Here is a 24,264-nt window from a genome sequence, read left to right as displayed (position 1 = left end):
ACTGTGTCATCAGATAAAGAGTCTCTGAGTTGTTTGGGGCCAAGAACAATAACTTCAGTTTTGTCTGAATTTATACACCTTTATGTGATGAGCCACGCCCTCTGCAATATTCATTGTCTTATAGAAGCTCAGTTTTAGTAAGTTTTCCAACTTTTGCCAAGAGGGAACTTTAGATATTGGTCCCTAGATTATGTTCATCGAGTTTCATGCAGATCGCTCAAACTTCCTAGGAAGAGATCGATTTTAAGTGTTTCAAAAAATTCAAAATGGCGGAAAATCTGTATAACTGGAAGTTATGGGTTCTTGAGGCAAATTTGTTCCTCATGAGGAGAGGCATCTCTGTGCAAAGTTTCATGTCTCTACGACATACGGGGCATGAGATATGCCCATTCAAAGTTTGCAAGTTCAGTCGGTTGCTATAGCGCCCCCTTTGGCCAATTGATGTAATATTGCTTCATTCGCATCCTCCCATGACCCTCTACCACCGTGCCAAATTTCACATGGATTGACCAAGTCAGTGAGGAGAAAAACGTGGAACAGACACACCCACAGACAGAGTTTTCGTCATTATATAGTAAGATTCTCCTTGACTTTATCAAAACAAGCAACTGTATAGTTTTACACTTTGTTTAAACTGGAGTATGGTGAGGGATGCATTTCTAGGATTTGGGGACATTGAGGGTTTAGCCTGAACCTCTGTAAAAGGGTCTGGGGGATACTCCCTCGGCAAGTACTTTTGATGAACAAGCTGTATTTATATGCTTTTTATACCCCCGAGCTGGTGATAGCAGTGGCAGGAGGCATTATGCTTTTGGGGTTTTCCATCTGCCGGTCCGTCCATTTGTACATACATACATACAGCTTGTTTATAACTTTTGTCATCATCAGACCACTCATTCTTCCTGCCCTATCGGATTACTTTAGGTTGATGTCACCATGTTACCAGATCTCAGCAAGACATAAATAAGTAAAATGTGAGAATACTTGATAAAAAACAAGGCCCATGTTAGCTGTGGAATTAGGGGAGCTGCTAAAGCCAAGGAATGGGGAAAAATAATGAGTGCTGTTATTGCCAAGTCACTTGTCACTGAAATAAAGAAGGAACGGTTCAATATGAAAATGACTTAAAAAAACATTTCACCACAGCAAGGCGATCGATGCCTGCAACATGAGGGGTTCAAGGGGAAGTCTCCACCATGGAGACGGACAGCAGAATACACGCCATAATAGATAATGTTGCACTTTCAGAGCAACAGAGGGTGTTCCTCTGGACAGTGTCTTGCATAAACCTGCAAGTGAAGATTCGGCCAATAGGCCTGACATTAATGGTAGGCTATGATGTAAAATCATTTCTGTTTTTTAAATTTATACAAGGAACCACATAAACATTATCAGCTGGTATAAAAGAACATGGGTTAGAAATCAAATGTATCTCCCTCTGATCCTGGCTCTTCTTCCTTTGTCCAAATGTTGTAAATGTAAGTTCATTGGAAGGAACTGTGGAAGTGGAAGGCAGGGAACAATTGCATTCAAAAATCTTTTATTAAGAACAAGATCAGTTAGAGTCTGCATCACAGGCAGGACCATCTGATGATTAGTGTCACTTAAGAAGAAATCTATCCATATGAGTGGTTCTCTCTAGGCTTATCATTACTGTGCTGTTGTTTCAATGAGGTTGGGCCACAATCTAAAGATAAGTCGAGCCTCAATATACTCCTTTGTCACCTGAGGAGAAAATACCAGACTATCTTAAAGAATTACTGAGTTTTGTAAGTTGTTGAATTAGGGGAAACGTATAAATTTGGTGAATCACTGATTACAACAAATTCAGAATTATTTGCCCCTCCTTGTGAATTCAGCCACCGCGGTGTGAGGGTTGTCAGAAAATATCTGGGGCAGCTGTGATAATGCATGCCATTTGGTGGCAGTATATTTTGGCCTTGAGGAGAGCAGGAGGCAGCTCACAGAGTGGAGCTGTAGCAACTCGAATTCAGCCTCTGGGGGTCTGATCCAGATCGTCCCGACTCCCCTGCCAGCAAACTTTGTATTATTGCAAATGAAAGTAGATCCATCCATTTCAAACATTGTAAAGGTCTCTGCTGTCATACTTGCACGCATCCTTTATGATGGCATTAATGGCAGCTAATAGATGGCACTAGAGGGCAGAGTAAAAAGTTTCACACAACAACAAACAAAGTGACAGCGGAGGAGGTCATATTAATGCACCTTTAAATGGAGGCAGTGTTGTAGACGCTAGCGGTCTGTGCAGCCATTATATACAACCCAATAAGTGGACGGAGAATTCTTTTCACTATTCTCACGTATATTACGATACCGATTGTTCCATTCTGCCATTATTTAAATGTCTTCATTGTCTCCTACGGTCATATCTTGCTTGAACTACGCTATACTGTCCCCATGATCTCCGGTGGTGCTACTCTGTTTCATCTGTATCTGTAAGCTCTCAGAAACGTGCACAAATGCGGATGACAGGAATGCAGATTATGGTCAGAAGGCTCCGTCTGTCTCCATATACATATCTAACGTCGAGCATAAACGAGCTCTTAGACCCATTGCTGCTGCTGGCCATCAGCCAGCTGTGAAAATTGAAATTTGGATTTGATCTACCTGGGCAGGCTGCCCAGGTAGAGCCTATGTGCCGGGACTGAACCTCGGACAGCTCCGGCCCAAAGACTTGGATTATGAATAGTCATTCAGACCTTTATTTTATGTAAGAATATTGGTTTGTGGAGCTTAAAACATTCCCAAGTCAAGAGGAAATTGCACTGTTTATGGTTAGTTAAAGTGATAAAGTGAAGTAGTTTTGAGAAATTATAGTGACTCTCTGCATATATTGGCATCAGTAATGTTGAGCTATGGGGGCCTGTAATTTACATAAAAGAAAAAGTCACATTTCCATAATGAGTATGCTGGCTAATTAGAGCAGAGATCTAGAAGGAAATGCTAGCTGGTAATATATTACTATGCTATAATAATGCTGCTTTGTCATGTGCTGTTTTTCTTGTGGAGCTAAACTCTTCAGCCTTCACAGCTGAAATATCAGAGAAAGTAACCCTGGAGTCACTGAGGCCAGTCAACAACTCTATCCACCTTCTGCAGCTTTAAAGCCATTTAAGTCTAAGGGGCAGTGGAGGCTGCACTTATTGCCCCTTTAATGGAGGCACTGAAAACCACTTTAGACACCAAGGGAGTGTGACTATGTATTTCCACTTTTCACCACTTTGAAATGCTCTGTAGCTTGACAAAATTAAGAATTCATGTTTCACTGTCTGCATTATATCCCGGCTGCCATTAAGAAGCTTGCATGATTACAGCTAGATTGCACTCCATTCCCAGCCCCGCATTTACAAGAGCTTTCTAAGGACACTCCAAGCCTCGCCTCCATTGTCGGTAAAGTTAATAGCTTTGACCGGCGCCTTGACAGCAGAAACATCCAACTCTATCTGGGTCATACTCAGCAATCCAGCATCAGCTGCTGAAAAAGCTGTGCTGGCGTTTCTCTCTGTCTCTCCTGTCTTTTTGCCTTCCAAATTTCCTCTCTCCTGGAGACAGCACAATCAGCAGGTGCTGATAAAGAAATTGAGTTGTATTAGTACATTATTATCTCCCTCACTGTCTTAATTTATTTATTTAAACATGAAATTGACATAGGCAAGGCCACAGTGAAGGGTCTTAAACTTATTCTATTCACAATAAGAAGTTTCATTCTGAGTGTGCTGCTGTTTTGCTTAACCTGGGCGTAAAGCTTGAGACACTTTGTGAAAGTTTTCACACTTGTGAAAATGTGGATAGGACAGACAGATTGCAGGTAAATGTATTCAGTATGTGGCAGAGCAGATTGTGGGCACTGCCCACAGTGAGGCCTGAGGGCCCATTTTATTCCTGCCTTCTGGGATGAAGAATGATGCAACTCTATTTGCAGTTTATTCATCTGGCCTATATGGTGCTTATTCATTGAAATCTGGGTGACTGTGTCCTCATGGAACAGTGTGTAAGATTTAAGGAGATTTGGTGGCATATAGCGGTGAGGATTGCAGATTGCAACCAGCTAAAATTTCTCCATGTTAGAATTCCTCCATTGTTCATTGTTCAGGAGGTTTTAACTGTGAGTAGAAATATCCGCAGACATCTCTTCCTTTCCAAAACAAACGGAACAGGTGATTAAAATTGGTAAAAACACTGAACAAAGTAGTTTCACATTACAAATCAGTGTTTCTCCTATGTTGCGTCGCAAAGGGTCGAACAGCCCCCCATCTGATAACTTAAGATCCAGACATTCAGGAGGTTTTTACCAGGAGCCAAATTACAAGCAGATGTCTCTTCCTCTTCAAAACAAATAGACTCAGTGATTTAAATGGGTAAATACCCAGTTTCATGTTTTAAAAAACAGTGTTCTCCTACACTCTCATTAAAGAGGGGCTGCTAAGCACCATTGCTGACGCAAATGTGCAAATGGCCTTGTCTAGAGCCAGGTTGGTTTGTCCATTCTGGGCTACTGTAGGAACATTAAGGCCCAAACAGACTTGGGCATACTATAAGCAGAACGGACTCCGCGAGGAATGTCCACAGTCATTCGGGCTTCCATAGTCGAGCGCACTTCCACGTTGTAGTTTCCTGTAAAAATGTCTGTGAAAAATCCCCGCGATGTGAAAAATACATGCCGAGCAGTCTTTTGTGTGACACTGGTGCACGGAGCGGAGTCCGCACGGTCGTAAAATCTGAGCTTTGCACGCACAGAGCTTGCAGACGTCCACTTTTAGTCCGGGACTCCGCAGAGTCCGCCCAAGTCTGTTTGGGCCTTTACAGTGCAACATGATGATCTCCACAAACAAGGACCCAGTTCCTATGTAGATATAAATGGCTCATTCTAAGGTAACAAAAGCACAATGATTCTTATTTTCAGGTGATTATACACTAAAGAAAACATACTCATTACATTATATTCCATTACAGCCAGCGCATGCCCCTAAATTCTACACATTGGACCTTTAAAACTCACATTTTAAGACCCAAGCTAGTTCAAAGCCAAGCATGTGCCTCTCCAGTTAGTGTAAGTGAACAGATATTTAGCAGCAGCTGAGTTATTTTGAGATATTAAAGGCAGAGCAAATGAACACATAATTTGTTTACTCGTGTTTAGGAGGAATTTCATCTTAAAAGAAAAATGACTTCTAGGATGACAATTTACCCACTGCGCTGTAACATGTCTCCAGATAACAGGGGTATTTTGGGGCTTTTATGAGGCCAAGTCAAGATAGTACCAGAATATTACTGCACAGTGCCGGATCAGCAAGGGGAACTAATCACTTTATAGACGGAAGATATTTGGGCTTTTAAAATCATAGGTGCATATACATACATCACGCTGCACATAGAATGAAATGGAAGTTATTATCTATCCTGTATTGCTTCACTCTCACAGTCATTTGTGCATAAATGATCTCTTGGCATTAGTCAAATGAAATTTCAGGTCTCAGTGACTAACCCTGCTCAAAACTGACACATGGTAAAACAATTTCAAACTTGGTTTTACCACCAAAGCTGCTTCATTGAACTTGAAATCACTGGTGAATGCCCAAAAGATGCCATGTTTAAAAGTTGTGAGACTTCAGAGATAAGCAGCCCCAGGATGCAGAGCAAAAAGCAGCAGGAACTGTTTCATAGCCAACATCAAAGGTTGAAATATTCCTCTGGTCTTCTATCATGCCTTTATCGCTTTTCATTCTTTATTCCTGTGGAGTATCTTTTGTAATGTTATTCCCTCCAGTCCTTATTCCCCTTTCAAATCCTTTTATTCTGATTCACCCAATCCTTTAGATTACTTCTGGGTTCTCTTCCTTCTGAATAGAACCAATCCATTTCAGTGTGTGTGTGTGTGTGTGTGTGTGTGTGTGTGTGTGTGTGTGTGTGTGTGTGTATGTGGGTGTGGGTGTGTGTGTGCTTGCGTGCACATGTCCATGTCCAACGGGATGGATGGTGATGGCTTTGAATACCTGATGAACTGTTGAATGTCAGCGATGCATAACGTTCCTCAATTTCCTTTTCAGTCACTTCAGATGAGGAAGGGAAGCCTGGAAGGATATGCAGAAGAGAATGAGAGAGAGAAAGAAAGAGAAAGAGATAGAAATCTGTGTAAGTGAGGGATTTCATTTGCAAACGTTCAGTTGAGCACTTCTTTACACATGGCAGTAAATAACCACCAAACTCATGCCAACATCGGGTGAAACTGAAACTAAACGAGGCTGCTGGGTCTGGATTGAATGTCTGTCCAATATACAACTTAAAACTAACTTAAAAGGGGGAACAGACTTCAACACAATACCAGTATGGGTTACATTTAAGTGACGTCATTAGTCACCAATGTCTGTTGCAAATATCAAGCGTGTTCAAAATATATCTTAATTAGGACAACTAACAGTGACTGAATCTGAAGACTTATGATCAGAGTTGTTACATCAACTTTATATACATATCACACATCATGATTTCTGTCTGCCAACACCCAACACCAACTGATCCAGACAGGAGCAAACCCAGTTCAACATGGTCCTATCAGTAGCCAGGCCCAAATCACATTCATGACTGGCTCAACAGTCATAATGTGTGTCCTGTCTAAAAGACAGTTTTTTTAAGATAAGATAAGATAAGATAAGATAAGATAAGATAAGATAAGATAAACTTTATTGTCCCAAGCAGGAAATTTGTCTTGGGCACATAGTGCAATATAGCTACATAGCTGTTACAACCATTATACAAACAAGACACACAGAAGACATCCAGGTAGTACGCAAGGCGCAGATTTGAATAACATAATAGTGCAATCAGGACTACTGGATGAAATAAATACAACAACTTTCTCATATCAGGTAAGGCTAAAATGATAAAAGCTCCTTACGGTTGCACTAGCCCAGGAGGTAATCATAAAAAGTGCAATAAAAAACCTGTAGTATAAATAGTGCAAATAAAATACAGTAGTGCAAATTAAACTGTTGCAAATAAAAACTAAAGTGGCAGTATGAACGTACCAAGTGTGCAACAGGTCAATACCAGCCCTGCTCTGCCAGGGACACACCACAGAGCCAGCAGATGAAGAGAGTGGCATAACCACGGGAACATTACAAAATTATTTTTAGGAAACGAGCATGAAAACCCCAGGGTCAAATCCATTGTTAACTATCCTTATCATCCTCAGTGTGCTTTTGTATGTGTTACTCTACACCGTCACATTGTAGAAAATCAAATAGCCCACACAAATGTACCTCCAGGATGTCGTGTTATCTGTAAATGCTGAAAATGTCTCTAATAAGCCATTATAACATCATACCAATATGTTCTCTGCCTCAACCTCGACTGTTTATGAACAGGAAACCCATCTTTACATTATATTTGGTCATTTCAAGCCAATGCAAGAGGTGTGTGGGTGACAACATGTATTTGACAAAATCATGAGAAATTGCAGTGCAAACTAAGCAGGCCAAAGAAATCTGATCTGTGCCTCAATATTGGTGTAGCCCTGCTAAAAAGATTGGTTTGTGGCTGGATCAATAAAGTCTGAAAATTAGACCTTTGAGGCTATTTACCAGGGCAGCATTCATGAGTGTGTGTGTGTGTGTGTGTGTGTGTGTGTGTGTGTGTGTGATCCTTATATTGCTGTCTTTGTGAGGACCTGTATGACTCTTTTGCAAAATGAGGACACACTAACTAGTCCTCACTTCTTTGCGAGGTTATATTGGGAGTAAGGTGAAGGCATACTGATATGCGGTAACAGGTTTTGCAGTTGCCAAGACACAAAAACTGTTACTTGATGCCCAATTATTTACACCACTAAATCATGTAGCCTATTTATCAAATATGCTACACCATAAGCACATTAACTTAACGCCTGTGTGTGTTGTTTCCGAAACACTGCCATTGAAATACCACAACCCTTAATTATGAATCACCTGCAACCAGAATGCACATGTGAAAACACCTGTAACCAGTTACATCACTTACAATTCAGAGGCTGACACTAAAAATTGGGTTCAGGTGGGCTCTTTGATTAGCACAACAATGGAGGCCTATTTTGGAGAGAGCGTTAAGGAAAATTTAAACTTGTGTGTCAGCTCTATGAAGAGCCTACCCCGTTTTGAGCATTTATACACTTGCAGTGGTGTGTCTGTGTAGATCTGCAGTTAAACCTCCAAAACATTAGTCAGCAGTGGGGTTTCTGTGATGTGGTGTATAGTTAAGTTGATTCAGAACACACATTTAACATACACATGGCTTAATAGCAAAAATTTAAATAACAAGTACACAAACTGGCTTCATTATTACTCACAGGATTCACAGACAAAGCACTTGTCCTTTGCTGGACACATTTGACCCCCAAAAATTTTTCTCTCCTCATATGAAGCCAGGAACAACAGCCACATTAAACAAAGGTAATGTTACAAAATTTGGTTCCATTGCAATTCACAAGGTTCACCAAAAAAACAACTGACTTATACTAAACACGTTTCCCCCACAAATATACCATGCTAATGTTATTAGCACAAGCCTATGGCATTTTAAATTGTAGAAATTAGCCTAGTGAGTAGTCGAGATTTCCTCTGCTTGTGTGAAGCCAAGATAAATCACACACAAGACTTAAAATGCTATCGTAAGGAGGCTTTATTGTCTTCAGAATTTACTGTTTTTTTTCTGTGAAATAAAAGTAAATAAAAGCTCCATTCCCACAGAGGGAAATGGTTTTCAGCTTACAAAAATAGAGCGGAGGTCTGGGTCAGAGGAAGCAGCACAATTACAACCTGTCCTACTAATGTAAGTAAATTTCTGTTTGTCATTTGATATGCTGAACCAACCTGTTCTCACTCGGAAGTTGTCGAAAAACCGGTGCTTGGTCAGCAACTTCCAGCGTCAGACACCAGAGAAAATAGCTGTCCTTTCACATTGGCATGACACATAACTAGCGAGTATCTTGCCCCACCCATAGATGCCTAGAAATGGCCAGTGAAACACCCTGAATTAATATTCCTTAACAAGAAACTGCATGAAAGAGAGCACGGCAAACACAGCAAGAAAAGATGAAAAACGAAACTTCACCTTCTGTGCGTTTAAAAAGGGGGCCCAAGATCAGAGTGAGAATGTGCAGGTTGAAGTTTGCCTCACCAGTTAGTCATGCAGTAACGTGTGAATTTAATGTGTAAGATTATGCATTAAGCCATCATGGAACTAATCATGGCTGGTAGCAACCAAAAGCAACCTAGCTCACTAACGTTAGCTATCGTTACTGTACGTTCACACCAAAAGCTGCCAGAGCTGCAAAGGCAACAGGTCTAATTCATTTTCAATGGACATGTGGCGACTAGAGGCGTTTTGAGCTGCAAAAGCGATGAGTGGCGGCTGTTTGGCAAATTAAGCTGCAAATGAACGTTAAAGACTGGTTAACTTTATGCAAATTAGCTATGACGCGTTTGAGCTGCAAATGACCAGCAACCAATTGGAATGTAGTGGAACCAAGAGAACATCCTCAGAAACTTTTAGTTCCTACCACACATTCGTTCCTACTTCAAAACAAGCAGCAAGCTGTCAAACTGATCTATGTTCAGCCTGAAGTAGCGCTGGAACCTCTCCCCATCCAGCCGCAGTTCCCGCACCAGCAGATGATATTCCCCGTGCTGTTCACGGCCCCGGAGGATATCGTGAACCCAGCCCTGACGGCAGCTACATCCATGCAGCTTGGCAGCACATATTAGTGTGTCTTCTTCTATGTTGAATCGCACAAGTGCACGTAATTATACATGTACTTACACGTACTTATTCTTTGTGCTCTGGAACGCTTGTTATTAGCGGGAATGCAATTAATTTGCTTTCCTTACCTCCACTTTAACTACTCGCACTGTAGGCACTCAAACCCAAACCACTGACAGTGTTTTCCCTAGGTTTACAGCTTTGGGGGGGAATAACTAATCATGAATGAGCGACTTGAGCTGATTTCGCTGGCACAAATATTTTACCAGCGGCGCTGCTAGAGCGAATTCAGCTATTTTGCAGCTCTGGCAGCTTTTGGTGTGAATGCACAGTTAGCCTTCCTCTGTATAGTAACATTAAGCCCTAGACAAATATAAGTTGCCAATCCACTTTTGTTCAGGTACGACAGTTGGTAAAACAAACTTAAACATACCATCATATATTAAATGTGTACAACAGGTTTAAATCAAGCTGCTCTCTCATCTGTCTCTTGTGTCAGTACCATCAGTGCAATGCATTTTGGGTTGCATACTACTTTTTGGAAATCTATATAAGGTATAAAGAGTGGAAAGATAAGTGAAAATATAAGAAATTTAACAAGAGTATTTACAAATATATAGTTCAAATAAACAGAATTATTAACAAAAATATATATATATATATATATATATACATTGTAACCTAAACAAGATTATTTACACAATATATATACTAACCTAAATAGATAGTACACAGAATATATACAGTCAGGGTGAATGGGGTTATTGCACAAGTTAAATTATTGCACATGTTGACAGTGTGTGAAAAAGTCTCAGGGCCACTCAGAGGGAGGAGTTGTACAGTTTGATGGCCACAGGCAGGAATGATTTCCTGTGGCGCTCAGTGGTACATTTAGGTGGTATGAGTCTCCCACTGAAAGTACTCTTGTGCCTGACCAGCACATGGTGGAGTGGGTGTGAAACATTGTCCAAGATAGTTCGTAGCTTAGACAGCATCCTCCTCTCTGACACCACCATCAGAGAGTCACACTCCGTTCCCACGATGTCACTGGCCTTGTGGATCAGTTTGTTGAGTCTGTTAGTGTCCGCCACCCTCAGCCTGCTGCCCCAGCACACAACAGCATAGAGGATAGCACTGGCCACCACAGACTCATAGAAAATCCTGAGCATAGCGCAGCAGATGTTGAAGGACCTCATGGCACGTTCCAGGCAACCCGTAACTCGTGTTTTTACAACCTTCTACCCGTGAAAGTGCACTGCAACGGCAGTCAAACCCGTAACTTAACCCACCTGTGAACTCGTACCAGATCAATGTACTCCCAGTTACGCTTTCTGACATCACACAACCCTCTAAACCAATGACCGTACTCCTCTAAACAACAATGGCAGCCCCATGTATGCGGTGTTGATGCAGGTGATACACGGTGAGAAAGACAAAAAATAACCCTAATGTTAACGCATTATTGGCTGCCGCTCTAACAGCTAGTTAATACAAAATATGTTTCCAAACACACAGATAATGTAAAATAAAAAGTTTGACAGCATCTGTGACCTTATGTGCCATTTCTCCTCCTGCGTTTCGCTCAAACGGGCAAGGAACCAGCACCTTTGGTGATAAAAGTGATCATAAATAAACATAGACCCCGCACGGTCCGCCATGTTGCTTTGAGAGTTTGGCGTGACTTGCCTGGAACGCTATGAAGTCGTGAGTCATGACTTGAAGTGGTGAATTAAAGGCTCAGAAACTTGCCTGGAACACAGCTTCAGTCGCCTCAGAATATAGAGATGGCTCTGGCCCTTCCTGTAGAGAGCGTCAGTGTTCTTAGCCCAGTCCAGTTTATTGTACATGTGTACCCCCAGATACTTATAGCTCTCCACAATGTCCACACTGACCCCCTGGATGGAAACAGGGGTCACCGGTGTCTTGGTCCTCCTCAGATCCACAGCCAGTTCCTTTGTCTTTGCCACGTTGAGCTGCAGATGGTTCGGCTCACACCATGTGACAAAGTTATCCACAACTGCCCTGTACTCATCCTCATCACCCTTGTTGATACATCCAACTATAGCAAAGTCATCAGAAAACTTCTGAAGATAGCAGGTCTCAGTGCAATAGCTGAAGTCCGTGGTGTAGAGGGTGAAGAGGAAGGGAGAGAGGACAGTCCCCTGCGGGGCCCCGGTATTGCTGACCACTCTGTCTGACACACAGCGTTGCAAGCGCACATACTGTGGTCTGCCAGTCAAGTAGTCTACAATCCAGGACACCAGGGGGGCATCCACCTGCATTGCTGTCAGCTTGTCACCCAGTAGAGCTGGACGGATGGTGTTGAACACACTAGAGAAGTCAAAAAACATGACCCTCACAGTGCTCGCCGGCTTGTCCAGGTGGGCGTAGACGCGGTTGAGCAGGTAGATGATGGCGTCCTCAACTCCAAGTCGGGGCTGATAGGCGAACTGGAGGGGGTCCAAAAGTGGCTTGACCATGGGGCGGAGCTGCTCCAAGACGAGTCTCTCCAGGGTCTTAATGATGTGGGAGGTCAATGCCACAGGTCTGTAGTCCTTGGAGCCACTGGGACACGACGTCTTTGGCACAGGAATGAGGCAAGATGTCTTCGTTGAAGACATGCTGAAGTACTCCACATAGCTGGGGGGCACAGGCTTTGAGCACTCTGGGGCTGACACCATCAGGGCCTGCAGCCTTATTTGAGTGGAGTCTCATCAGCTGTCTTCTCACATGGTCAGCAGTGAAGCACATTGTGGAGGTGACGACACGTGAGGGAGGGGTGTAGTCCTCATGATGGAGAGTGCAGTCAGTCTGGCCACGGGGGGAGGAGGTGTGAGGAGGGCTCACACAGGAGGGTGTTGAGGTGTGAGAGGGAGGAGTGGGGGAGGAGGGTGGAGTGGGTGATGGTTGTCCAAGACAGACAGCAGAAGAGTCAGTGGGGGGATGGGCAGGGCCAGCAGTGTCAAATCTGTTAAAAAACAGATTCAGTTCATTGGTCCTGTCCACGCTGCCTTCAACTCCTCTGTGGTTGTTGGTCCTGAAGCCAGTGATGGTCCTCATTCCACTCCAGACCTCTCTCATATGGTTCTGCTGGAGTTCAGCTGAAGATGTGCGAAACATAGCTGACTCATGTAAAATTCTACAAATGAAAATAAGTGTATGATATTTATTTATGTTAAAAACTGATAGAAGATTTAGATCATTAAAGAGAGGGGCTGAGTGTTCTACCCTGCTGCTTAATGTGGCACTTCTACAAAAACTTTTTTGTAGACTATAAGGCTTAGGAAAGTCAAAGGAATAAGTAGCTCCCCAAATGCAGTAAATGACATAAGGATTAATTAAAGCAACACAATGGAGGATTGTGCTTTTTACCTCATGGGGTCCTCTTACAGAGGAAAACTGGTATTGTTACAACTGTCGCAAAAATCTTTCTGCGGGTGCATTTGTTGACAAGCCAACAATACCGGTGAACTTCCTGAAGCTGGCCGTGTAATGCACGATCATCATGTCTTCAGAACAGGTAAAGTAGCCTTATAGCATTTTGTACATACATGATTAGGCTGATTGCTTTATTTATTTATTCATTTTCGAAACTCAGAAATGAGTTGCTCTCTGTATGTCAGGGCTGACCTCCTCCTCACAGCACGTGCGCACACACATATACACAAACTCAACAGAGTGAAGTCAGACAACAGCAGAGAGGCCGCGGTACAGAGGAAGGGAATATAACTTCAGGATTACTTGTTATGTAACTAAGTGCAATAAAACTTCTGCCAGCCAAGCCAATACTTTATCATTACATGTGATCAGCATGTAGAAAGCCATATTTCAATCTGCTCTGTCCGCAGTCTCTCATTCACCACTTTTATGATTTTACGATCGTGGTCGACACAAGCACATCGCGCTAGTGGTGCGAACAGCAAACTGTTAAAGACAAACTAAAATGAAAGCTATCTGTATGTAGACTAACACTTTATCTTAAAATGTACCTGAGGCAGCCGACCTGCAGACAGTGAGTCTCCTAAGTAGAGGGTGTCATCCAACCTATTGTGAGTTGCTGTACCATCACAAGGATCTTGGATATATATTTTGAGGGCTCAAAAACTCCATTGTGTTGCTTTAAGTTATAACAATGAGTTAATAAACATTTCTGATAGCCAAACATTTAATTTTCCAAAAGAGTTTCATCAATCAGGACTCTAAGAAAACTTGCGGATGAGACCGGAGTAATTCGGTTATTTTCACTGGAGGGGCAAAGAACAACATTTTTTGTTTTTTGTTGTAAATGTGATCAAATCTGATATTATATGATGCACTTTCATCCGTCATCCAGCAGAGTTTCGCTGGCTGTTGGGCATTTGCTTGAAGTACAGGCTGTAATCCAGCATTTTTGTGCTGAATTATATGCTGCCACTACAAACACAAAAAGTATAAAAGCAGATCAAGAGACAAAGCCACCCCTCTCTCTTAAACTGAGAACAAAATCTGATCAAACTGTAAAACTAGGCAGTGCTGATTGAATATATATCAAGATTATGTTACTGCATTGTCTATTGCCTACATTGTTTTTAGAAACTAATTTTAGTACTGTGGTCAGCTGTAATAGAGAGAGTTTGTGAATTGGAAGTAGGCATCATACTGTTTGCTACAAAGTGAAAACTGAGGCTGAAAAAACTGTGAATGAATGGTAAAACTAGGCAGCGCTGATTAAATATAAAGCAAGATTCTTTTGCCGTGTTGCCTGTTTCTCAACTCAAATGCTTTCAGAAACTAGCTTCCTTTAGCTTCCTGTTTAACTGCAATGTGAGATTGTTTCTTGTCAGCCAGCAACATTTGTTTCAATTGGATGTGTTGACATAACATCACCCACCAGCGGGACCGTTTATTAGTCTGGTGTGGTGCAGTACATTCTGGACGTTGGAGCTTTCTTCCTTTTGAGCAAAGGCTTCCTTTTTCTCTGTTTTGTGGTCACATAGCACCAATTTTAAAAGTATTTGCATCTTTCTACTGCATTGACATTCTAGTTTTATTAAAAGGTCATCTTTCCAGCAGTGAAATACTTCTTTAAGTGACCAGTTGTTTAATTGGAACTATTTGGAATTTCTTTCTAAATCAGAGTTAGCTTTTTTCAAAAGTACAGGCAAATTAGCATGTGAGGAAAATAAATTGGTATCATCTGCAATATGTACTGAGAACATAGAGGATAATGCTGCAGCCAGGTTACTTACATAAATAAGAAATAGGAGAGGTCCTAAAATTGATCCCTGTGAGACACCACATGTTATACTGGCCCTATCAGATGTTTATCCATTAATGTCAACAAACTTTTGAAACATGGTTGGGTGTCTTTAGGTCTAGGCAAGTAAAGTTCACTCACTGTTCACACATTTCCAAACAAGCATCTCCGGTGAAAAACCCTGGGGGGTAGTCAGGTTTTTTTTGACCCATCCACCACCCCAACCTGCTTCCTTACAAGACTGTTTAGGACTGCCTCCTTGTTTACCATCAGCGTATTGGTCACAATATCACAGCCTTTCAAAATATGTGGGATATGTACAAATTTTGGATGAATTACTTATTACTAGATATTGTTAATGGTAGTAGTACTGGGACCAGAGGAGGTATTATAAGTATTTCTGATTAAGAGTCATTCAGCTGCAGGAAATTTTTTAAACATCCACTTCTTGACTTCACTTAAGCAGGACATAAGACAAGGAACATTGTTGGTGCCAGGCTCATCTGTTTAGAAATGAAAATCTATACTGTGTTAATGCATAATTTGCCAGAATAGAATGTATATGGTAAATAGGAGGGGACCAAGGATAGACCCCAAGGGGACCCCACAAAATACAGGTAGAGAAGGACCAGTTTGACAGATGGGAGAAGAACCAGTCCAGAACCACATCACTTATACCAACAAAGTTTTTCAGGCAATAGTAAAAAAGAAGAAGAAGAAGAAGAAGAAGAAGAAGAAAACGAAAAAGAAAAATGGTAAGATTAGAGCTACTAATTAAATGTAGTGGATAAGAATTCTCTCAAGTATAGTAATAGAATGTATGAGTGTGTGCAGTGTTGTGCCAATGTGTGGGTGTGTGAGTGGGTGTCAACACAGTGGAAATTACCAGGATATTGGGCTTGTAAGTAAATTAAGGTAGAAATGAACAAGCTGCAGTCTTGTAGCAGATTCGATTTGTAAAAGGCTAAAAAAAAAACTGCCAGGCCTTGATAAAGAGAAACCTAGTTGTAAAACAACTTTGAAACACAACCTTGCCACTTGGAAGGCTAAAAAACTTTTCTCCAACAGTGACTTTACTTACTTTAAGGAGACTTTAGAAGACATTGATTTATTATTGTAAGGAAAGTTGGGAGTGTATTAACGATTTAAAAAAAAGAGTTATTTCACCAGGGAGTCCCTTTGATACAAAGAAAACGCAAACCAATTACCAGACTTTAAAAACTTTTGACAAATAGTACGTGTGTGTTTGTCAGAGGAACCCAATTACTGACCTTTCTAATAATTTAACTTTTGACAGAATTGATCTGTGAGGACGTGTTTGTTGGTGTCTAGTCATCAGTGGGAAAGAAAAACAATCACACCCTACTTGTGGGTTCAAATGCCATTTACGTATTTACAGAATCTTATTCCAAGGTGTGAATTTGCAACGAGCTTTTACTCTCACAGAAAATAAATGCAAAAGGCACAACAAGCAGTAGAGAAGAGCCTGCCGGTTAATTTTCCGGGTCATTAAAAGGCGGTGGTTATAAAATACAGATATTGAAATGGCTGTCGTTGCACTGAAGTAAAGCCTATTAAAACTGTGACCAATCTGATCAGTGTGCGATACCATAATGAGCTCTCTGTCTGTGTGTGTGTGTGTGTGTGTGTGTGTGAGTGAGAGAGAGAGAGAGAGAGAGAGAGAGAGAGAGAGAGCTGTAGTAGGAGCAAGAAAGCTTTTTTCACTTTGTTATGTGTATCTATAAATAACAGCTTTTCTGGAATTAACCTCATTGCCTGCTCTCTCTCTTAACCTCTCCTCCTGTAGCTGTTTCTGCTCCACTCGACAGGAAGAACCTCTTCATTATGTACTGAGACAGCTTTGCAGCTGGTGCTGTTTGTGTGTGTGCATGTTTGCCTTGTCTTCTCATCACCAGAGCAGATGGCTGTGGGAAACACCATTGATTAGCCTGTCTAACTACATTCCAAGCTTTCAGTAATAAGCTCACCAAGAGCATATAGTCATTTTCATAAAAGATGTCCAGGGAGAAAACAACTGGCTCTGTCTGTAAGCAGCCCAGTCACCAGAAGAAAAGCTTAGTATTGTATATGTTTCTGTAAACCATGAATACATTATGTTTGCATGTTTCACTGCATCATATCAACGTTTCTATAGACGTATATGAGCTGACTTGGAGGATGATGTGACACCAAGGTGAGACAGCTGCCAAGTAGCAGGTCAGTGACCAACAAACAACAAAACCAGCTGTTTTTTAGCAACCTGTCGCTGTCCTGCACCTTTCTAACATCACTGTGATTCATGCGGCTTTTTAACCTCCAAATTTGGATGTTTTTTAGCAAACTGTCACTGTGTTTCCAGTGGCCGTTTAATCCCCAAACATGGGTGTTTTTCAGGACCCATCACATTGTTTCCTGTGGCTTTTTAACCCCCAAATGTAGATGTTTAAAAGGGAGCTGTTGCTGTGTCTCCAGTGGCCGTTTCACCCCCAAATATGGGTGATTCTTAAGGGACTCGTTGCTGTTTTTCCAGTGGCTTTTTAGCCAAAACATTTGTGCCCAAACCTAACCACACGTTAACCACAGCATTGTTGAAGTATAGTTTTCAACAAATCAGCTACATGATAATGTGCAAATGCAGCCGAAACATACAGTGCCTACATTTTTTCCAGCAGTTAGGTTGGGTGCCCCACAGGAAAAACTTTAAATGTATCACTGTGAGACTTGGGGGGTTTCCTTGATCCAGTACAACAGAATGTATCGGCTTGCTAGAAGCAGAAGTTTGAAGTCAGCTGCCCAGCAGATAAAGAGAAGTGCCCCATAGGTATATGTTTTGAGGAAAATTGAGCGAAGCAGAAGCTCCCAGGCTATATTTTTTCAGTACCTGGATATCAAGAGACATTGCCAGTTATAATAATTAATATGAATATTTTCTGAAACAATGAATGCTCCCTGTATGATGAATCTTTGAAGGCTTTATTAATACAAAATTGTGAGTTTCTAGTTTTTGGGATGGATGCCTGTCGGGTCATCTGAAGTTTGAGTCTTGCTTGACATAAAAGCAATTAAAAGTCCAGTTCTAGCTCTCTTTTAGAGGACACCTCTCAACATGTAGCATGCACTGTATGGTATATGAATGGTGCTGTGCATTGACAGTGAACAACTTTTGTTTGAAATATGTGATAGCACTGAAAATGATTGATCTGATCACAACACAGCACGCTGTTTGTCTTAACAAAGACTTAGCTCTGATCAAATTGTCATCTGCTGAAGGTAGACATTAAATACCAGAAAATCAGCCAGGCTTACATTTTTTCTTCTGTCCAAGCTTGTAAATGTGTACATCTGTCAGGAGAGATTCCTATCTGTCTAACAGAACGCTGTGCTAATCCTTCTATTAGAGGTTTTAAGAAGCCGTGACAGGAGAGGAGATAGCATTAAGCCCTCTCTGTTGGGAATGAGCTTCAATCTATTGACAGATGCGTGTTTAATCGCTCTTATTAGCGTACATGCACATACACAGAGAAACCAAAATCTCACTCAGAAGCATTCTCACATACTCAACTCATACACATCAATCTGCTCTGTTGTCTGTCTCAGGGTGTTTTTAGCAGCAGCTTAAAAGCTCAGTGGCTGGTTCACAGTGTGATAATGGCTCCTATCTAGAAATGTCCTGTTTCTGCAAGACGGTCATCATTCTCATCAATTACCTCCTCAGGGCTTCCACACACTCCTCTGCAAACACACACACTCACAGACTCTGAGCACACAGCCAGTGTTTCAGTTTATTCTGGGGAGTGCTGTTCTGTACTCACTCTGTCGTTTCTCCTTGTTCTCAACACTTTCTGCTTGTTTGGATTTCGTGTCAACCTTGATCCTTCTCATTTGCTGTACTCATATCAGGTTGTCTGGGATTCTTTGTCTTCTGCCATTCTGTTCAACTCGGGGAAATGCATGGCTCATTTTATGGTTTGAATTTCTTAAAATACTTAAGGTGTGTTTGCTTTACCTCTGTAGACATTTTTCCAGCTTCAAAACTGGGCCAACATTTGCATTCATTACCATGTCCTTGTGTTTTGTTTCTTCAGGTATGCAAAGTTTCCTCAGCTAATATTTAGCCTGAATCTACTTTTCCGTCCCTGACCTCTCTTCTCCCTCCTTCTTCACTTACCACTGAATATTTCCCCCTCATTTTTTCTCCTTTTTGTTTTTCTTCTTAATTAGATCAGTTACAGGTGGCCTGTTTGTTTCTCGCTACATTAAAGTGAGAATATCGTTTAGAGACCTGGTACATTTTGCAGGTGAAGTAAAAAAAAAAAAAAAAATACACTTAACATTCAAAAAATACCCTACTTACACTACTCTGCTAATGACCATATTCTCTGTAAATATAGACTACAACTCGACATCTGCAGAAGTGCATTATTATAAAATGCTGAAGTATCTGCTGTCTCAGTTTTGGTTCTGTGTATTTTACCAAAGAGAGGAGAGAATTGTGTCAATCATGAAGAAAATATTTGTACCCAAGATGCTTGGCATGCAATGTTGCCCTCAGTTATGGGGTGCCACAGGGGCCTATTCTTGGACCAATACCGTTGCATTACACGTAACACACATTCTTTCTAATCTGTACTTGAAACCTGAACAGTGTAATCTTTGAAAAAAAGAAGTAACAAATTATTTATCTTATGAATAAAAGTTTATTTTCTAAACAATGATATGCACCATTGCTCGATTCAATAAACTTAGGGGCTTAGCAGCTGTAGCAACTCATATGCCAGAAAAAAATTTGTTGGCTCACACACTATGTCATTTGAGAAACGTCAAAAGACTATGTACGAAATGTGCAACTGTAATGTATAGGTAATTTTCAGAAACATACAATGCCAATGGTTTTCCTGTGGTTCCTGGGCTGGCTATAGCCTTACTTGTTTTTGGTACGACCAGGAGCTTTAGTTAATGTTAGGTAATGTCAGCAAATTTTATATAGATAAAGCACTGTAACTGACATTACCTTGTTGGCTCTTGTGTATTTTAGTTAATGATACCCAACATTTTAGTATGCCCCAAATCAACACTTCAGAACAAAAGTAAAACACACCATACACTGTACCTCACCTGGAGACACGTTTGTTGTTTCTTCTAGTGGTCCTATTCCACCAGCTCTCAGTCAGGTCAACTGATGATGCCTTTAAACCAAATAACTCACAATCATAGGCTGTATATGAAGACGGACGACAAAGGAGCATCCCAAAAGTAAAAGCAAAACATGTTCATGGCTACAGTATAAGCCATGAACTCTGCCCCTTTTATCTTATTGGATGTGACATGAGCAAAAAAAAATCTGAGTAGATTACATATCAAATAAATTTTCCCAAGGATGGTTTCTGTCATTTTAGGTAGTTCTTAAACTGCAGATGTATGTTCAATTGTTAAGTTTGGTTTTAATAGTGATTTGATGTTATAAAAAAGGGGGTTTGACAAAAGTGTGCCTGTGATCAATGTTTGTCATCAGTCAGACAAGTGTATGGGTGGGTACTTTGATACTGCAGTGATCTCTACTACACAGACTCTAGCTCCAAATGCTGTCACCAGCACAAGAATGCAGCTGCCATATTCAGGATACTTTGGCTCCTTTTTTGAACAATTGGAGAAAGTGGAAACAAGTCGTCCTGACAATCTTCCAACATAACTTGTTAAATAGTACATCTCAGAGGTGTGGACTACAGTCACATGACTTGGACTCAAGTCCAACTGAAGTCTCAAACTTGATGACTCGACTTGATCAACAAGAATGATTTGTGACCTCACTTGGACCTGACTTGAAAATATTTGATACTTTCCCCCAAGCCCAAAGATTGAAAAGTATTTTATTAAAAAATTGTACTAAATCCACATTGTTTGAACCAATCCAACAGCATCCAATCAACTTGCAGGAGAGAACCGTTACATTACTGAGCGCCAGTTGGGAAAAATTATGCCAAAGATAATTTTGTACAAAACTAGGCAGCTGTCACCAAAAACAAGTTCCAGTATGCAAAACATCAAAAATTAGACATAGACTATATATATATTATATATTATTATTCAGTTGTTAAAAAGACATTGCATTTGGTGAAAAGCCAGCCTGTTCTCATTCTGACGTTGTCAAATACCACCACTTTATCAGTGATTAAGACATCAGACACCAACAGCAAGAGCCAGCTTTTACAGCATTATGATACGCTGCTGAGTGGCATCAGCTTGAAACACTGCCAGCAGCAACATAATATAAGAACATGGGATGTCTCCACTGGGCGGAAAGGGAGGGGGGGTGGATGAGTCCAGCAAACCTTGGACTTTCAACTGGGAGCCCGCTGTTAGCCTCCCAAATGAATGAAAACTGGTGCTTGGTCAGTGACTTCCGGCATCAGACACCAACCACAAAAAACGTCCTTTCACATCAGCATCCCTTGTAAGTCTGAGGAGGGCAGGTGGGAGGGTTGGTGGATGGGTCTAACAACCACCAACTTTCACCCAGGAGAGCAGTGTTTGCTTCCTGTATGATTGTAAAGCCAAACCTTGCTTTTTTTTTTTTTTTTTCTCCTAACCCTACCACATGCATTGTGCAAAACATAATCGCATGCATTTGCTGTTGGAGAAAAATACGTCAATTTGCGGTCTTGTACAGACGTAGTGAGCTTATTTTGAAAGATACTGTATGCAAACTGTACATTTCCTGTGAAAACTAAAGTGTACTGTGAAAACACACAATGCATGTAACAGGCTGAAAGTGACATGGCGTCCCAGAACATCAACAACCAACACACCCAGGGTACCTTGCACGTCATTTCTTGATGTGGAAAGTCCATGACCAAATGTCGATATGTGACAAGGTCAGAGTGAGAATGTGTTGGACAAAGCATTGATATGTGACAACTTGGGATTAGAACCCTTTGGAAGAGCACATGATGACTTGTTTAGGACTTGCAATTTGAATTTTAAGACTTGGGACTTGAGTGCAAAGACTTGAGATGTACTTGTGACTTGCAAAACAATGACTCGGTCCCACCTCTGGTGCATCTACAGTGATTGTATGCATCAAAGAAAGAAACAATACATAATTTGTGTAGTACCCAGAAATCAGTTCTTCTTTAGATTGTTTGATGGTGCTGACATATACTTGCATATAAATAAGATTTAAGGACATTTAAAGTTACTGCTGCTTTGTTAGCATTTTTTTTTGTTGCAAAACCCCAACTTCACTGGTTTGATTCCAGCTTGCAGCCTTTTTTGCATGTTATATCCCTCTTTCTGCCCACATTTCAGTCTGACTCTCCACTGTCAACTATCCAATGAAGGCAGAAAAAATGCCCCCTTAAAAAAAGGAAAAAAAGAAAATTCTCACAAAAGCACAGCAGAACTGAGTGACATTTTGATGTTTCTCCATAGCTGAAGATAAAAGGGTCTTCCTCTCAGCCACTGAGGCTGAACAGAGGCTCTTGAGGGTCTTCATCAGACATGTTAGAAAAAGTCCTTCCCCCTGAGTCTCTGTTTCTGTTTTTCAGCAGAATGTCTACTACACAAACTCGCAGCAGCTTCACCTGGGAGTGCTGAGTCCAACGATTGACGATGATGACAACAAGTGTTTGGTGGATGTGAACAGCAGACCCAGGCTGCTGGAGTGCAGCTACGCAGCCACCAAACACATGAAGCTCACCTGGACATTCACTCAGGTAAACCACATTCAAACAGAGGACCACATCTGTACATGTTCAGTGCAGTCTTTGCAGCCAGACCTTCCATGCACCAAAAGACAGAATGAACTCCAGCTGTGTGCATGTTTTACCCCTGTCAGGCCCTCTGGTTAGATGTACTGTATGTTGCCTTTTATCTTATTGGTTTGCTGTTTGGTATTCTGTGTGTAGCTGTAACTTCCTGCTGGTTGTCTGCTGGACCAAAGCTGCGTGGTTTTAGAGTGCATTTCTTAAATAATTGAGTAGGATTCATGCCTCCTCCTGTCCACTGTGTTTCTTCCTCTAAGAGGTGCCTCTTCTGGGTTTGTTAAAGCATGGATCATTCTTCTGTTTTTTTATGCGATAGGGGTTTTTAAAGCACATCTACTTTCAGTAATGAGCTTTCATACATCCACAGTGTCTGACTTAACAACCCTCTGTCTTATTTTTAATCTTCACAGTTTTAATGTTGTCTTAGAATGTGACAGATAAGTGCAGGGAGCTGGATAATTAGTATAAAGCAGACACTACTGTATTCATGCCTTAGGCATCTCTGGTCTGTGTGTGTGCATCTGTACGCGACTGTGTGTGTGTGTGTGTGTGTGTGTGTGTGTGTGTGTGTGTGTGTGGGGGTGTGTGTGTGCACTGTTTTCTTTTCCCATACAGACTGAATAAGAGGCTTACACTATCATCTAGATCCTCTCTCTCTCACCCATTGTCCAGTGTCCTCAGAGAACTGTACCTCACCATACTTCAGCTCTCCAGTTTCCTCATTGTCTACAGCAACTGGACACACCGGCAGGAAAACTTGCCCTAAGCATTGGCCAGAATCAGAAATCTCACTTCTAACTTAAGTCAGAAGTCAAAGCGATGAAACCCATTAGGTGCATACCACTGGGGTTTTTTGAACGAATACTCCATTTTCTTCATAAAAGGTTTGTGGAGTCAAATAAAGCCCAATATTAAACTAAACAGAGCAAGCTAACACAGACGATGAAATATTAGATGTATCAAAGATTCAAAAGGGAAGTGAACGTGAAATGAAATGAAATAATCATATTCCTCAGGTCAAACTAGTTCTGGATCAGAGGAAAGGATTAAAAGTTCAAGTTAAAACTTGTGTGCAAAGCAAAGTAATCTTAGGGTTGAAACCTGGCAGCCCAGTCACCAGAAGAAAATTTTGCCAGTGCACTTTTCTGCAAACCACCAACATGTTTGCACATTTTATACTTATCATATCAACATTTCTTAAGTTATGAGCTGACTTTGTCATCAGGAGGTGGAGGGGATGGTGGATGGTGTGTCTCCTAGGCGATATGCCTGCCAAGCTGCAGACCACTGTTCAAGAGGAACAGACAACAAAACCTGCTCTTTTTTAGCAATCTGTCGCTGTGTTTCCAGCAACTTTTTAACCCCCAAATATGGGTGATTAAAGGGAACTGTCGCTGTATTTTCATGGATGATTTTTAAGGGACCCATGTTTTTCCAGCAGCTTTTTAGCTGCTTTAGTTTGGTGGAGTCAAATAGAGTCCAAGATTAAACTGAACAGAGCAAGGTAACACA

The 24,264-nt window shown here is 41.2% G+C and overlaps 1 protein-coding gene across 2 annotated transcripts in view; it reads left to right on the top strand.

Annotated features, from left to right (window-relative positions):
• The window catches only part of galnt18a (UDP-N-acetyl-alpha-D-galactosamine:polypeptide N-acetylgalactosaminyltransferase 18a), a 303,599-nt gene that overhangs the window by 249,187 nt on the left and 30,148 nt on the right, over positions 1–24,264 (top strand). The window contains exon 10 of one of the 2 annotated variants that reach the window (XM_033635588.2): positions 22,537–22,701. In XM_033635588.2, the coding sequence (XP_033491479.2) occupies positions 22,537–22,701 (165 nt within the window). Of the gene's footprint in view, positions 1–22,533; positions 22,702–24,264 lie in introns of both variants that reach the window. The other variant, XM_078168258.1, reaches the window with a different exon arrangement.

The sequence above is a fragment of the Epinephelus lanceolatus genome, chromosome 5 (assembly GCF_041903045.1).
Source record: "Epinephelus lanceolatus isolate andai-2023 chromosome 5, ASM4190304v1, whole genome shotgun sequence".
Lineage (NCBI taxonomy): Eukaryota > Metazoa > Chordata > Actinopteri > Perciformes > Serranidae > Epinephelus > Epinephelus lanceolatus.
Note: the sequence above shows the minus strand (reverse complement) of the source record. Positions and strands in the feature narration are given on the sequence as shown.